Source organism: Plutella xylostella, chromosome 7 (assembly GCF_932276165.1).
Source record: "Plutella xylostella chromosome 7, ilPluXylo3.1, whole genome shotgun sequence".
In the NCBI taxonomy this organism is placed as follows: Eukaryota; Metazoa; Arthropoda; class Insecta; order Lepidoptera; family Plutellidae; genus Plutella; species Plutella xylostella.
Genome location: NC_063987.1, coordinates 7672770 through 7690773, shown reverse-complemented (window position 1 = coordinate 7690773; position 18004 = coordinate 7672770). Strand labels below are relative to the sequence as shown.

General features: G+C 33.0%; 1 protein-coding gene across 3 annotated transcripts in view; it reads left to right on the top strand.

Annotated features, from left to right (window-relative positions):
* Window positions 1-18004, top strand: part of LOC119690777 (fibroblast growth factor 22) — a 129051-nt gene that overhangs the window by 96839 nt on the left and 14208 nt on the right. For all 3 annotated transcript variants that reach the window (XM_038106521.2, XM_038106522.2, XM_038106523.2), the window contains one exon: window positions 17830-17933. In XM_038106521.2, coding sequence (XP_037962449.1) covers window positions 17830-17933 — 104 coding nt within the window. The remainder of the gene's footprint in view (window positions 1-17829; window positions 17934-18004) is intronic.

The window sequence follows — 18004 nt, the reverse complement described above, 5'->3', positions numbered from 1 at the left end:
TCCCACACAAGTAAATTGGGGCTTATATTTTTTCCAGTTATTTTGATGTGTATCCTTTTTTTTTCTTTGTTGTTTTGTATAAGTATGTGTTTCTTTTCTTTGAATCTGTATTTTTTTTGTTGTTGCTGTCTATGTGTCGAAAAAATGTATCTTTATCTTCAAATCACGCCATCTATCGTTTGTTTTTTTTGTGGCTACTGTCTATAGAAGAAATTCCGTCATTGACAATTTTACGTTACGAATTTATTTTTATTTATTTTATTTTTATTTTTACATTTTCGTGGAGAATCAACAGCATTTTGTTAATAAATAATTATTACTTATGAACACATAAAAACTTGATGCCATTAACAGAATGAACTTAGTAAACCCAGTAAACCTAACACATCCAGAGGAAAAACAAAATCTCTTTCTCTCTCTCTGAAAAACATACTTAATAGCCCAAACTCGATGCTTTTAGCTATTAACATCTTTGAAATAAAATTGAGCCACCACCGTGTTACTGCCCTCATCAGATCCTCACGAGACCATACCTCAACCAGCACCAAGAGACTGTATTTTTGATCCCTAACCTAATGTTCGTGCGTATTGTCATCACTTAGATCCATTCGCTATATTCCTGCTCCTCATCAGACCTTTACGAGACTGTAATATCACGAGAATATTGCACACTATCTAATTTAATTTAATGTATTGAATATACTGGAAGAATTATGCTTCCTCAATTTCAAATCAAATTATGTTGGTGGGCAGTTCTTCTTTTTAACCTACATAATGGATAAAAAATTATCCCGAATTTGAAAAAAATAACATTAGCTTTTTGGTGAACTCTTATAATTTTTATGATAGCTACATTTCTATTCTATCGAAAAAGGTGGTTGGCCGCGAAGTTTAAGTATTTTTTCAAGATTTTCAGAACATAATACGTGGATAAGGCAAAGAAAATTACACCTTCGTCACAGAATCTTTTATTTTTTTTAACGAAATAGTCTTCGTCGATTAAAATGAAACTTTGTTGATACGTTAATAAACAAAATACCATTTTAGAAAACATATGAAAGAATGGATTTTTAGTTATAACAAAATATTTATTAAGTAGTTATTACCACTCTGTCACAATTTCAGCTAAAATGAAGCTTGTTTTTGCTATAAATATTTTTTCGCTACTAATTACAGTAAAAAATTAACAACATAGACGTTAACATCAATGACTAAATTTAATATGATTTTTCCAAAGTTGCACTATTTATAACATAACATATAAAAACGACCAAAAATAAGTTGACTACCAGGAGACACCAATCGTTACAGAGTGGTAAACGATGTGACATAGTTGTTATTCTATTAAATATGCGGCAGCGTTTTGGAATAAAACAGTTTTATTTAAAAATAATAATTTAGTAACTTACATATTAATCATTATGGTTTCAAGTTAGTCATAAAATTTACTGGAGATATCTTTATTATTAGTATAACTAATGAAATCACACTTGAGAACCTCTGGTGAGTGAAATATCCGTATTTCAGGAACTTAAAGGACAAATTTGTTCCAACTACATAAAATAATGTTTATCTGCACAATTAATATTTTCGGCAACCTAAAATTTAAGTAACATAATGAAAATTACGTAATTTGTTAAAGTTTTAATCAGCCATATTTCGAAAATACAGCAGTGGCTCTTAGAACTTGAAAAAAATACTCTTTCCTTTTTTAATTACCTTAGAAGCTGGAAGGACTTTAATGTTATCATCAAACATCCGATAAATCATTCTCCACCATATTAAACAGTCTACCACATTCATCGTCTGTTCTTGAGAACAATAGCACGAAATTAGCTTTTTCACTAACGAAACTTTTTATTAATGAAGCGCAAGTGTATTGGACGTTCCTTTCGCTTCGTACTTTAACCAAAACGTGTAGTTTCTCTTCAATTTTTCTTTGATGAATATTGTCAGGTTGGAGTGTTTGGTAAGAATGTGACAGATTTGTCGTGTGACAGAGGGGTAAAATGTGTTGCAAAGTCGATTAGCATTTAAACAGTAACATAAAGTGTAATATTCACATGTTGATTTCAAAGTAATTGTTATTACCAATGAGTAAATAACAAAATAATAATTTCATTGTATTTTATTTTAACAATTACCTACGTGACGAAGCTGTCGCCGAATAAACACACGCACCTCCTGTCACACTTTGCGGGTGACCGATACGCGGTGTCTGGATCTCAAAGGGGAAATCTTACCAAGGGGAAAAGGAGACCTTAAACTCAGATTGATGGCAATAAGGACGAGTGGCTCAAACAAATATTTTAAATGGAAACCTACGTGACTGAATGTTACTACTAAAACATTAGGTAGTATGAGACAAATTTTCAACCATTTTTTTAAATATTTCAGAAATCATTTAAAAATATATATTTTGTTTTACTAAATAGGTAATATCTTCTGGAGTTTAAATAAATTTTTATATTTTATGTTGTCATATATATTTTTTGTAACATTATCGAATATGCGCAGTATGAAGTGGCGGGAGACAGCCAAGATTCGTATGAAATACTCCTCTGTCACGCGGATTTACCACTCTGTAACGTAATTTTAAATACAAAAATATAAATTTATATTTTTGTAAACGTGCACACCCGTTGTGTTTTTTGTACAATGCACGCTGAAATATAAATAAATAAATAAATATTTGTAAAACTCATGATTTTTTCTTCACAACTGATGAAGACTAAGTTATGTAGGTTAAAAAGAAGAACTGCCCTGGTGTCATAAAAGTTGAAAAAGTGCAATGACAACCAATGTGCAGTGATTTTGTATCTGTACACGATAAGATCGCGAGCTGTCAGTGCTGCCTAAACCGACGTGACCCTTCTTTGGAGGCCAGCGGCCAACTGAGTCAAACGTCACTTGTGTTTATGATTTTATAACACAGAAAGCCGCCATAGATATTTGTATGAAGATTTGAGGGAAAAAAATTGCTCAAGTTTGGGATTAATTTACACAAAATAAGTGTGTGTTTATTAAAAAACAAGGTATTTAGCGCCTAGTCCAAGCCTTTAACTTTATAATATGATAAAAATCATATGAAAATTCTTAATAATTACGACACAGTTGTTACAATACGGAAGTGTGATTGACTGGTTTTTCTTGATATTCTGAAATTAATTTACAGTTATCCATAATCATTTACTTAAATTCGAATGATTCAGCACCTAGCTAGACTCTTCAACTACCTGTGTGATTTTTTTCAAGGCTGTAGAGCATCATTTACTACATAATTCTATGACAATGCCAACCCTCGATTCCCTATTGCAGACCCTTAAACTCAATGATCTTAACAGGACAATAAAAATAATACTAATTATACTCGCGATCAATGAAAAAGTTCCAGTGACAAGATTATGCAACGCCAATGGCTGGTTGAACTTTATCATTGCTCATTTTCAGTGTATTTCACCATAATATAGGTCAATTGAGTATGCAATACCTACCTTTATATATACATATGAGAAGTTCTCATTATTATAGTAAAGGTGGGTAATATAGGCAAATATTTTCCGACTATCTTGCTTATTTTGAATTTCAAATGTGGAATTCCTAGCGATGCTGATTTATCTCGTCTCCTATTGGTCACTTGTATCTCAGCGTTATGGCTATTTATTGGTCGAATGTTTATTGTAATGTATAATTACAGATAGGTATACTTACTTACTTCTAATATCATTTATAATTATTTTAGGTACGTCTTATTATTAAAATAACTAGACATCACTATAGGATATGTAACTCGGTGGTATGCAATATCAATACATATCAATATTAGGTTTAAGTTAGGTGCATACTATAATACAATAATTTAAAGAACCAATAGTACCTACCTACCTACTCAATTACCCATAAGTCCTATAACACCACCTAAATCTACTTAAAGTGTTCTTTTCTTGCATTAAAAGAGGGAGTTAATAGTTAGGTATTAATAAAAATCTTCTTGAATTGAATTGACTTCTCGATTTATGTCCATAAATAAAATGCAAGGTGTTTTCCTTTATACAACTTCAACTGTCATAAATCTTGTAACGAATCCAAAACGGAAGCAGCATGCACATCTCATATCTAACCTTTCATATATATGACAGCTGTATAATATAAAACAAATTATGTCTTAACTCAACAACAAAAAGGTTCCATATCGAACAGCAGAGAGACTGCAGTTCGATTTATGCGTCAGTTTTATTTGACATTTCGTTGGATTTATATTTCAATTTTCGAGATCGCGACTAGAGATAAGCAAGGATTTGATAAATATCCACCATCTGCCTACGTATAATGTATTCGCAAAGTCTTCGTCTCTGATTTGTGTTTGTTGTAATAAAAAACATCACAAAACATTATGGGTTTTTTTTTGTATCTAGGTAGTGGACAACGGACACTGGTAAGTATACAATTTTATTTTAAATCATCCAACAATCACGCTGAAGACTGCTGAATGGAAAATAAAAAAGTGTGCATATTTTTCCTTGCACAGCAAACTTTATGACAATACTAAAAAAAACAATAAAAAAAATAGAAACTGGTGAATACGATCTCGTTCTCCGGTGTGGCCTCTCGTCACTGTAATCCCGCCATCTTGACAGTTCACTGTCAACGCGCAACAAACTGTCAACATGTCATAATAAATCCACTATCTCCATTTTTACGTTCATTGTAATTAATATAATTTAATAATAAATTGGATACGCGCGGCGAACTGCACTCAAATTGATATTAATTTTATAAACATGGCTGACTTTTATTTTCGTTTTTTTTTCTGAACCGATTTCATGGTCTGTTCTTTTCTTAATTGGGTGTCCGAACTAATTCTGTCGACATGTTAAATGGTGTGTGTGATGTGTTGATACACTAGTTTATATGCTTTATTGAAGGCGCGTGTAAATATATAGTCAATGGCTGTTTTATTTTATTCACTGGTCGCCTGTTCTTCGAAATTAACCTAATTAATTCCAATGGTTTTTTTGTAAGTATTTAGATATTTAAGTTTTTCATTCTCGAACACAAAAGAGTAGAGTTGGATGGACTAATTCGAAAGTTTTCTGCTATCTAAGGTACCTATGTGATTCTGTAAAAAATTAATGTGGTTAGTCTGAGGAAAACAATATAATTAGGCTTAACTTAGCAATACTTGAGCAACTTTTTCACGTCAACATGGATGCTCATCATGTCAAAAAACCGTAGTGCTTTAAGAATTCACCGCTTTTATTAATCGACTTTCTTTCTATTGGTGTTTCGTTTGATGTGGAAAGTAAATAGGTAGGTACCTACCTAAAGTTCGGAAATATAGATAAGTAATAGAATGAGGGAAGTAAAATAACCGATAAATATAACGTTACTTACTATCTATCGGCCGTATGCCACTAACAGAAACAAATAATAGCTATCCAGTAGATTCATTCAATGAATGAATCCAACATCATATTTAAATAATTACCTGTAGATAATAACTTAATCACTGTTTTCCAACGTTTGTCGGTATCGTGAAGAGATAATAGCCATGACAGAACTTACAACTTTCTCTAATGTTGTTATCAGGATCAAGACGTTTAGCTTCATTAAGTTATCAAACGTTTTCGCCCACTAGTTTTTGGGCTCCTATTTATATGGTTATTTATTAATAGCTTGATATGAAGACACGCGCCTCGTCAGTACTTATACGGAAAACAAATTCATTGAGGAATGTTTGATTATTTTATTTTTGTACGTAGATTAACGTGATAATGTGTATAGTAACCTTTAAGTATATGTAGAAAATTGATATCGGTTTATTCACTAGATGTAGGTAATTTTTATAAGTTTTATTTATTACTATTCACTGAAATAAGTAGAACTTATTAGGCATAATGGCAATATTTTGTTTCTTACATGTGGAAACTTGTAATTGGCTGTCTGTCTCATACTTTGCTATTTTTACTGATATCTCTAGCTGTAAGTTTTCCTTTAAATAAATAAATAAGTGATAGTCATTAGACTATCTTAGTTAGATATTAACGATATGCGATATAACTGAAGCCTCATGTAAATAATGGTGATATCCTGTATCTAGGGCAGCGGGTCAAATTATTTGGGTAACAAGTGACCCAGTGTAGTCTGGGTCAGGCAACCTTAACAGTTCTACAAACAAGTTCAAGTGCGCCGAACATAATGGTGCGTTATGCACTTTATCAAAAGTATACTATACCGAATAATACCTATTTTTATGAAATTATTGTTTAAAACATAATTATTATGTTCGTAACTAATGAAAGGTTCTCATACATACATAAAAGCTATTAACTATATAGGATTTCTGACTAAACAGAGTCTAATTCTCACAATACCATATCTATCAAAGTCAATAATATATATAAAAACAAACCGTGGGACTTGGCATACCATAGAGGAGGCCTATACCCTGCAGTAGGTTGACATAGGCTGATGATGATGACGATGATGAAAGAAAAAGAAAGAAAGAAAAGAAAGAAAATGGTTTTTATTGCCAAACACAATAAGTACTTAATCCTAATCATTTTACACATAGAAACCATAAATTTTTAAACAATAATATTATTATAGTTATATAAAACAACATAAAAAAAATACTTAATTACTACTTATTCATAGGTGTACACTACTTTGTTCCGGCAATTGGAAATACGCTCAGCAAATGCTGCCGGATTCACAAATTTACTTATGATCCATACAGCGCTGATTTTCAGCGTATCCCTATAGTGGATATAATAAATTTTGTTTAACAAAGCGCAGAGGTTGCTCAAAAAGAAAAGAAAAGAAAGTAAATAATAGAAAGAAAGTAAATAATATTATCAATTGCGTAAATTAGCATTTTGTACTCTTTAAAAATTTAACCTAAATTATGCAATGTTTTTGTTTTCGTTTATTTACATGGTAGGTATATTGATTATTAATATTGTTATATGAGTTACAGTTAGAATCTTTTGTAGTGAGAGTTTATTTTATACTTAAAACAAAACATATGATCACACGCACACATATTATAGTGACACAGAGACAGTAAAGTTATAATTAAAACATAAATAATACATATATACACATAGGTATACACACAATATATATAAAGCTGTTTTTTATCCATAAAAGCATATGTACACTATTTAGACTACCTATTTATCTTCGTGACTTGTTTAATGTTCTTTTTTACAGATTTTGATATTATATATAGATTTTCCGTCAGTTCAATTTGTTTATTAATAAGAAAAGATTTCAGTTTAAATTTGAAGCAATAGCTCGACATGTTTTGTTGTAGTGGAGGAGGCAAATCATTCCAGATTTTCGATGCCGCGAATCTGAACCCTGATCTGAAATTAGCTGTCTTGTGACTTGGAATGGCCATTTTACTCTGGACCTTACTTCGAGTATCTTTGTTGTGAGCGTCTCCGAGCCATTCAAATTTATCGTGCAAGTATTTTGGTTTCTTTGTATGAACCACTTTATGGACGAGACTTGCAAGATGCAGCTTTCTACGCCCTTCCATTTTCAGAATTTTCAGCTCTGTTAAATAGGGTGTTATGTGGGATCGCTTGGGTATGCCAAAACAAAAACGTGTACATGCATTTTGGACACGCTGTATAGCTCGACTGGTTTTTTCAAAGATCCTAGGCCCATACACACAGTCACAGTAATTAAAAATTGAAAGGATTAGTGATTCCGTCAGTGTTACCCTTACGTCTACTTTCAGAAAGTCACGGATTCCGTAAAGAACTTTAAGACGAAAGAATGCAGTCCTGATTTTTTGATTTATATGTTCAACAAATTTTAGTTGCTCATCCATTTGTAGGCCCAGATTTCTTGCCGTTGAGACTCTCTCCACCGTTTTACTATTTATAATAATTTGAGGCGAATTTTTCGTGATTTGTTCGCATTGTTGTTTTGTTCCAAGGACCATGAACTTTGATTTGGAGGGGTTAAGAACTAGAGAGTTTCTCTTTGTCCAATTGTAAACTAAATCCAAGTCCGAATTTATGCGCTGTACTGCCTCGTCTGTGCGTCGGTGATCAAAGGAATAATACAATTGAGTATCGTCTGCGTACAGATGCACCTTGCAGTGCCTTAAGTTGGTGATCAGATCTGAGGTGTACATTATAAAAAGAAGAGGGCTTAGTATAGACCCCTGTGGACAACCTCTCGAAATATTTTTAATCTGCGACTGCCTAACATTTCCCTGGTCGTCTTCAGTTACTACGTATTGGGATCGGTTTGTTAGAAATGATTGAAACCATTGGCAAGTCGTTTCAGAGATTCCATAATACGACATTTTGGCAAGCAATAGTTCGGAGCTGAGGCAGTCGAAGGCTCGAGAGAAGTCCAACAGAACTAAAATACTGCCCTTACCAGTATCGGATGCTGTTAAAATATCATCACATACATGTGCTAGGGCTGTGGCAGTACCGTGACAACTTCGAAAGCCTGATTGAAAAGGAGGAAGTATGGATTCCTGTTCTAAAAAGTTTGTCAGCTGAGTGCACACAACTCTTTCCAAGATTTTTGACACTACTGGCAAAATACTTATGGCACGTAAATCTTTAATATTTTCTACAGTTGCACATTTTGGCAAGGGTTTAACCCTAGCTAATTTCCAGGCTTCGGGAAAGCTGCTTTCCGAAATCGATCTATTGACCATGTCAGTGATTATGGGAAGGGTGATCGGTAGCGTCATATTAATCATTGTTATTGATATAGAGTCATAGCCGGAGGCGTTGGTACCTATTGATTTAATTATTTTATGAACCTGATCTTGAGTACAGCTGTCAATTTTAAATTCATTTGAGCCATATTTGTTCCTTTTATAAAATTTCAATAAATTTTCGTCGATTTTAGGGTCACCTGGGACATCCAAAAAGAAGTCGTTTATCTTATCGGGATCGTTAAGATGTTGTGGAATATTTAAACGATTATTGTTGCCTAAAATTGAAGTCTGTTTCAAATACTTCCACATTTTCACAGGGTTTTGTTTGTTGTTATTTACAAAGTGAGTAAAAAAAGCCTCTTTTTCTCTTTTCAGGGCACTATTTACTGTATTTTTTAGATCTTTATAATACCTGAGATGTGACTCACGTTTTGTAGAATAAGCTCGGGATAAAGCTTTATCACGTAAGGACATCATCTGTTTGATGGTATCTGTGACCCACGGACAAGGACTTTGTTTTATTTTTATTTTGTGTAATGGTGCATGTTTTTCCGGGGGCCGTGCGGTGCACGCTACGAATGCTCTCTACCGGCACGCTCACTCCGATTAGGCTGACCTCCGATGGGGCTCCGATGAGGCAAAAAAACGGTAAATTTACGGTTTTACCATCACACTTTCATATCACACTTCGAACTGATCTACATAAACTTTAAAACACGTGAGCAAATATTGCAAAACATTAGGTATACGGTAGCTAGGTAATTGATAAGATGCCTTCCATACTCGTTACAATTTAAATTTTATTGGAAACAGACTATAAAGTTTCCACAGTATTGGAAGTGATGGGACAATTACTGAAAATATATCGATGAAAATACAAATCAACTTCGGAATCATCGTGCAACAGAACAGTTGGATTTATGCGTCTTCCAAAAAGCACCGCATTATCTGCTTCCTTCCTTCAGCCAAAACGACTTCGGAAGATACCTGTTCATAGTCTCACAATCTAGACTATCCCGAAAGGTTATTGGTTAGAATAGAATACTCACTTTATTTGCATAAAACATAAATGTCCATGGTTATTTGGCAGTATTTAATTTCTGGAAAATGATTTCATTTATAGTACTTGTAAATGAAGTCGGCCATAACTGCAATCTTAGCTTGCTCATTCCGGAAGAGCATTTATAAAGACTGAGATGAAATAAGTATTTTAATACAGTACTCACTTTTCTATGAAATAAAGTTTAAGCAGGACCCTGCAATAAAGTCGAATCGAAAACAAGTTACAAACGTCTAGTATTTTAAGTTTAGTAGTTTAATACCAGGATCCTAAATCCATTTTAGCGTTATTAAATCACTTGCGTTTATATCATGCGTGCCGTTAAAATTCCAGTAAGTGATCATTTATTGCTGTGACGAATTCTTAATAATTTGGTATGCAAATTGTTCGCATCAACGGCATCAATTTAGAAGCTTTCAGGTTTATAGACGAAGTTGACATAAAGTGGGTTAAATTTACATAATCGTGTGATTTCTAGATCGCGGCCTCAACATGAATTCATTGGTCTATAGATTTTATGGTGTATGTTATATCATAATTGACGTGTATGGGCATACAAGTGTGACTTTTTATTCAAATTCATTAAAATTCGACATCTTGTCTAACTTTTGGCAATAGGTAGGCATCAAAACTGTAAAGGTTGGTTTTTATACTTATTACCTAATAAGTAGTTAAAAAAATTATAGAGGAAAAATAATCAGATGGGACGCAATCAGGAGTTTTTGAATTTAATAAAAGTGTATGACAATGACAACTTTTAAATTTAAAAGCTACTGTTGTAGATATCTGTAGTCTGTACATAATATATTTTCGAAGTTTCTTGGGCAGTCAGTGACTGATGCAAGGGTTTCCTCATGGAGAACTCTTATACAGCTCTAGTGTCTATCACCGGCCCAAAAACTATTTCTATTTTTAACTTCTAATTATCTCTAGTTCTAACTACCTCGTTTGGACGAGTATTCACCTTTGCACTAGTTACACGAGTGCGAGTTATTTGTCGATAACATCATCGTGACGTCGACGCACGTCACTAGTTCAGGCGCGATACGTGCGCGGGCGCACGTTGGCATTGAGATGAGACTTCGCGCGAAAATCTGCTACAAGGCCATTGGCTGACGCGAAAGGCCGTTCGACATTTGAACCCGTGACTTATCTCTGTTTCTTTTCTATTTAGTCATCGGCGCCGGTGTTTATGAATGAGTCTGAATCATTAGTATAATGTGACTAGGAATTTATTATTTTCTGTAGAATATCTAGTAACGATCAAACGGTAAGTAACTATGTTTTTTCGTCAAGAATTTCAGTAATTACTTAAATGTATTAAACAATTACATGGTAGGTTTTTTGTACTTTATAGACAGTAACACGTGTTAGATAATGGTGAACAGTAATTTCTTTTAAAACCATCACTAACTGTACTAATTAATTTGTGAAGTTACTTGCTTAATTAGTTAGTAACAGTGGCAATGACTTCTAACGATGCATTCCCAAATTTTGTCATAATGTTCCAACTTCCTACAGTTTCCAAGTAGGTAATTAATGCAGAGTAATTAATTAAGTATTAGCCTATTTAACGCTTAAATTCGTACATGATTTTGGTTATCAATTCCGGTCTGCAATTTTATCTAACGCAAGTCAATGTCCGACAAATCTCTGCGTCATCGCAGGTTTTGACTGCGTGAGATAATATAAACATCAAAGAGAAAAAATGCCAATTACCTATACCTATACCTATTTACGTACTGTTTTTTTTCTCACTCATAGTCAAGTAATCCTATAATTTAGAACGCGTAGTTCTAAGAAATTGACAGAAAAAATATAAAAGAAAAGTCGTGATGTCCAAACTTGAAGCACAAAGAGCCGAATCAGATTGTAAACTGGCAGAAAAACTGTAAATTTAACGCAACCCGTGACCAAAGAGTGGACCAACAAAGATTGGTCATGGCACGAGAGAAATTAAATTGAACCCTAACAGGTTAGCTTTAAGGCTGTTTGGTACATTGAAAGAACTGTCTTATAAGCAGCTGGTCGAAACGCACGAAATTCTGAATCTATTTGAATTTGGAAACAAAAATATGACCGTGGCATTGACATTGCTGCTTAAAACGGAACTAAAATTCGTTCCATATTCATGATTAATTAATAAACATAATGCATAAGTAAAGTTTGCGTAAAAGAATTATAGTTATTCAGAAGATTTCGTGTTAAAAAAAATATACGACAGTAATGGTGATAGGTACCACAACGAGCCTGTAACTTTAAAAAGACTTTGCCAATTTTAATTACTTCAAACGATGACATAATTTGCCTACGACAATTTACCAGAAAAGACTATATTTACAATTATCTCCTAATTCAGCTATATTACGGCACAAAGGTTTTTAGTCAGTAAAAATAATCATCATTTGTCATTCACTATTATTGAAACGATTAGGCGATGGTAAATGACCACAGAATGACAATTCATTGACCTGCAACCCCCAAATTGAGATGTATAATAATGCTGTCAGAATATTAACGAACTGTTATTTATCCGATAGAGATAGTACGTCATACCTACTGATAAAAATATCAGCATTGCTATCTTCAATAATAGTGTAAAATTATTATAAACTTTCCGCATTACTTTATCTATCTAGGATAGTCCCTAAAATATTATATAGGGGTTAGGTATATGTTTTATTATGTTTACAAATTTCCTTACATCTACTGTGCGTTGACATTGATGCAATAATTTTAGTAGCCACACGGTTGGTGGCCGAAACCGGCCCCTAATTTTAACAGCCACCCAACTTTCTCCATAATTATTATTATTAGGCACGCGTCCCATACTCATATCTCCTTATCTTTCTACTTCTGAATAATTTCATTTACTGGTAACATTATGTATATTAAATATGTTTATGGTTACCATGGATAATACACGTTGACGCTTAGAATTTATGACTATTCATCGAAAGAGCCAGTTATTCTTTGGCAACAGATTTTCTATTTATAATTTTCTGAGTAGCAAGTTCATTATTTTCAATAAACTCAAAGTTATGATATTTTATTGGATTTTTAATCAGGTGTTATGTCAAAAGACGATTATTAATGCATTTTATTACGTACGTAACATAAACATAGGTAGTATGGTGTCTTGTGTCATTATATAGTTTTATAACGGTAATTACTGTCTTGATTTTCTTTTTATTACCGATCATTGGCTGGATATTTGATTTGGCTATCTGTATTTTTTATTGCAAAACATGATGAATAATGATGAATAAGTATCAGATGAATATCTGATCAATTATAAAATATTTTTACTAAATTTATTGACTCATTGAGTAAGACCGTAAAACGTTATCTACCGCAACAAATTAGTAAAGAAGTACAACACCCCGATACTCCATAATTAAACCTCAGCCTTCAATAACGCGGCTAGGAATTACCTCTTACTTACTGATGTAATAAGTACTGTCGGCGGCGCCAATAATACAAATAGTTGTAATTAGGAGCTCGCTCGAGGCGTCCGACCTCTTGGGTGGTCGTCGCGTGACTGAACGCAGTTAGTTGCTCGTAACGACATCTAGTGACAGTTTGTGACAAACTTGCCTGTCCGTTTTATTAAATAAAAATAAGATTATGCAATCTTCAAAGATAATATATGAAAGTACATGCGCATTCCGACCCACGCCTTTACTTATTTTCTAACCACTTTCCACAAAATATGTAAACACAAAACCTGCTACTCCATTAAATTAACCTAACTAATTGATATGAATTAATAGACATGTATTCACGGAGAGGTCAAGCAACTTTTCATTGATACTTTACTACTTAAGTAGTGCTGATTAGCGCATTAACAATATCACTATTCACAGTCGGCATAGATCATAATAAGAGCATAATGATATCCATTTCAGCATTCCTTTCGTCGTAAACCCAATATCAACCGTGTTACACTGGAGTTATGGTTTATATGAACTCTGTCGTGGGCCTCAATAACAGATAATATATTTTTTATTTTCACTTTAAGGCATGTAAAGTATAGAGGTAATTGTGACCAAAGTGTTGCCTTGGATAGTACTTTAGTAGTGGTTAGCAATCAATTTGTAATTTTTCCTCGGGGTATGTTTTCTTAGTGATGGGAAATTACCTCATGATTAATTTTGATGCGTTTAATACCTAGGCAGGTACTTGTATCGCATACTACGTTTACGTTAATTCCATACAATTACTGGATGGTGTAGATATTTTACGATTTTGGATTATGTGCATATTTGAGAAAATGAATGGCTTTACAAATATTTAAATATTTTGCAATGTAGGTAAGTGATGAAAGCATTCTCGAAAAGATTTACATAAATGTAACTTTACCAATTTGATGTAATCACGAAAAATTTCAAGCTAAGTCAATCCAATCTACCTACTTCCAAAAAATTGACAAATATCGATATCGAATAATACAATGGAAACAATACCGTCCCCTCACTACAAGCTTGCACCCGTCAATCTGGCGTCATTAATAGGCGCCCACTTACCGACATCCGATAGCAAGTTGCACAAGCTTCATTCACAGCTCTTTAGTGCGAATTAGCACTCGCCGCGATATCGATAAGTGGTGTTTATCGACACCGGCGCATGCCTATTTACTCTTTAATTAAGTTTTGAAATTGCCGCGTGAATGTTGTTGCGATTTTTGATTTTTTTGATACGTCTTTACAAGACTAATTTATATTTTGTTAACAATCTCGGAAAAATAATTTTATTTATTTATTTATTTGGTTCACCAACAAAGATTACATCAATTTACATGCTAAATTAAATAAAATTAAGTCTAACGATAAATGCATCTTCAATTATAGGTGAATACAGTATGCATTATATGTTAAGGAATAAATTCATTTATTAATTTAAGTATTTTTTGTGACGCTTGTCACCAGCAGCTGTTATCACCCCCCTTCCCAGCTACGTAACCTTTTGAACTCTTTGTATTATTACCCCCTTATTCATAAAAAAGTTACTGGACGCTTTAGCTATTGAACTGTTCTGTCACACAAAACAATGTGAAATATATCGTTAGTAGGTACTTAAATTCGCACTTTTATTTATCGTTTTGCTAATTAACATTCAAAACAGAAGCACCATTTATAGTCATTTTACGACTTAATCTGAAATGCCCTTTTAAACTTCGAAAAAAAATCATTTCCAAGACGAAACATGGCGAAATGGACAATTAAAACCTCGAAATTGCTATAAAATTAGCAGAACCGACCTGTTTTACTCCTGATAAATTACAATAAACACGTTTATAAAATCGTATCTTTACAAATGATCGACAAGCAAGATCTTTGATACAGATATCATAAAATATATGTATGTGATTCAGAAACTTTAAATACATAAACATGCATAGGCTTTAATCGTTATGTGTAATGGGTTAATTTAGTTATTATTATGCTGGCAGGATCAATGATAATTGTTTTAGCAGACAATCTAATCATTAGATTAAGATCCAGTAAATACATAATTGTTACTTAGTGCCAATTTCTCCATTGTCGGTTATCTAACCGACAGGGATTGATTTATAAATTAAACGTCATCTCCATATAAAATTCATCACAGATGCGTCAAAAGTTAACCACTACTCCCTGGTTATGCTCTAACAGAGAATGGAGAAATTGGCACTTATACTTTTTTTAATATGATGTTATTTAAGTATCTACCTATATATTTTTTTTAAATGTATCCAAATGTAATTATTTATACGACTATGAAATTATAACAATGTCTGTTTGATTAAATTTAAAATTAATCTGATACGTGCCTTGACTTGATTAAAAATTGATGGTAAAAGCAATAACACCCACATTAATATAAATATACTGACGTAAATAAAATATATACTTAGGTATAGGTATGTTTTGGTCTTGAAAGGGCCAAGATTTAGGGTTATGGGGACCATTTTTATTAAGGTTAAAACTTTGTTATCATCAACAACATCTTTATAATCGAATAAACGGTAAACAAATCTATCACTTCTAGATACGGTCTAATTGCCTATAAACTAATTAAGTGCATCTAGAATCTAGATCCAGATCTTGCTCACTTATAAATACAACTAGCAATTAAAATGTGATAAGAAATCTAGATGTCTCATGTCTTAACTAGGTGTACCCTTGCAATGAGGAATGGAAACAGATGATAAACATGATGTACAGTTAACTATAACTATTTATTAACTGGCAGTATCAATAACTCTTTCTACCGGTGACGAGAGATTTCTCCACAGATTACTTATAACTTTTTATCAGTCAAAATCGGATGAAGTAAAAAAAACAACCAGCTGCCGTACCACCACCGACACATGAAAAATTAACAATCCATACCTAAGCAGGGTCGCTCGCCTGACAAACATCTGATCATGCCTTTACAATTTACGTCAGATTTTACAAGGGTTTTACAACGTTGCAAATTTTCGGTGGTGGTAACCCAACAGTGGGTGATAAAGTTACTGAAAGTGGCAGAAGTTTATTGTGCAGCCCATGAGTGAATGAATATTCCTAATCCAATTACGACTCATTTACGGCCAAACTCATTCTGAACCATGGGCCCATATGCTCAAAATAATTACACAAAAATTCTTGAGAAATATCTTCGTATACTTACTTAATATTTCTTTCTATAGCTTTACATATATAAATAAACACGTTATTTAAATGTAGGTAGGTAAAGCTAGTGAGGTGGTCTAAATCTATAGTATAAAATGAACGTACAGCAAAAAGCCAGGTTAAAAACCAGTTCAATATTACCTAACTCCTTACATTACGCTTAGTACTTCACGACAATATCTCATTTTTACAATGTCGTTAAAAGCGCCATATTAGCACATTAATGCTACTGTAGGTAAGTTCTGTAGGCTCTAAGATATTTAGGAGTAAACAACTTATATATTTTAACATTTTGTTGGAGAAATTCTGATTGTGTTTAGCTGCTGGTTCAGTGCTATGAAGGTAAAGTAGTTATAAGATTTTTTTTAACAATGTTGCATACTAGACTTTGCGTAATATGAGCCGTAAGGATGTGTTTTAAAAAAACCTTTAAGGGCTGATTTTTCAATGGGCAGATAAACGTTATTTATCTGAGGAATAATTCTGATGCTGTCACATCTGAATATTTGTATTAGACAGTGACAGCAACAATTTTATTCCTCAGATAACGTTTATCTGACCATTGAAAAATCAGCCCGAAGTAAAACACAACTCTCGGATAAAACGAAAAATAAATTATAGGTAGTTAATTTCGTATTAAAAATTAGTCATAATTATAACAATAACATACATTTTAGTTTAATCATACAGGTACAGTTGAAAATAATGCATATGAAAATAATATGAATTTAAATAATTTGTAGTTAATATTTTTTATAGTAGGTACTTGATTATTTCAAAATTTGCAGTCAATTTTTTTTACATCTTTTATGATACTGTAACTTCGCTTTATTTTAATAAGAAGGCCAAAGAAATGAAAATTTAACTACCTAGCGACATATTTGGTTAACAAAAGGCACAACTTCTACAAATAAAATATAGTTTTTACAGAGACACGTAAGCAAAATGCAACAGAGAATATATTTTTTTTAATTATTATTATATTATATGCTATCTCTCTTCTTTAGGGTCGGCTTTATGCGTCATTTCACGCTATTTTTCCCAATGCTCTGTCATATCCTCATTCCCGCACTTGCTGAGGAAGAGAAGATTTTTGACTTTATTAATTGATACAATGTTTGTCATTTGGTTAAACTTAAAACGGGTTGAGAGTTAACAAAATGCGGACCGTTTTTTTTGTTTGTTAGGTACTTATATGACACAACCATCTTGTTCATATATTGTTTATCTATGTTTTATTATTTATTTAGTATCCAAAAACCACATAGCCAAATTGCTATTGCAGTTTGTCGGCAACATCTTGGTTGGTATTAAATAAAATATATATATATATATATATACATAAAATATATATAGCGTCGTCGTGTAAGATTATAGGTGCTCATCCACTCACAGCATCCATCTGTTTGTTGCAGCTATACTACAGCGAGCGACATACAAGGTTGGCCTCCTCACGATCCAGGGGGTGTCCACCTGCCTCTACCTCTGCATGGACGCCTGCGGGTTCCAGTACGCACATGTGAGTACACACACACACACACACACACACACATTTATACATACACACACACACACATGTATACATACACA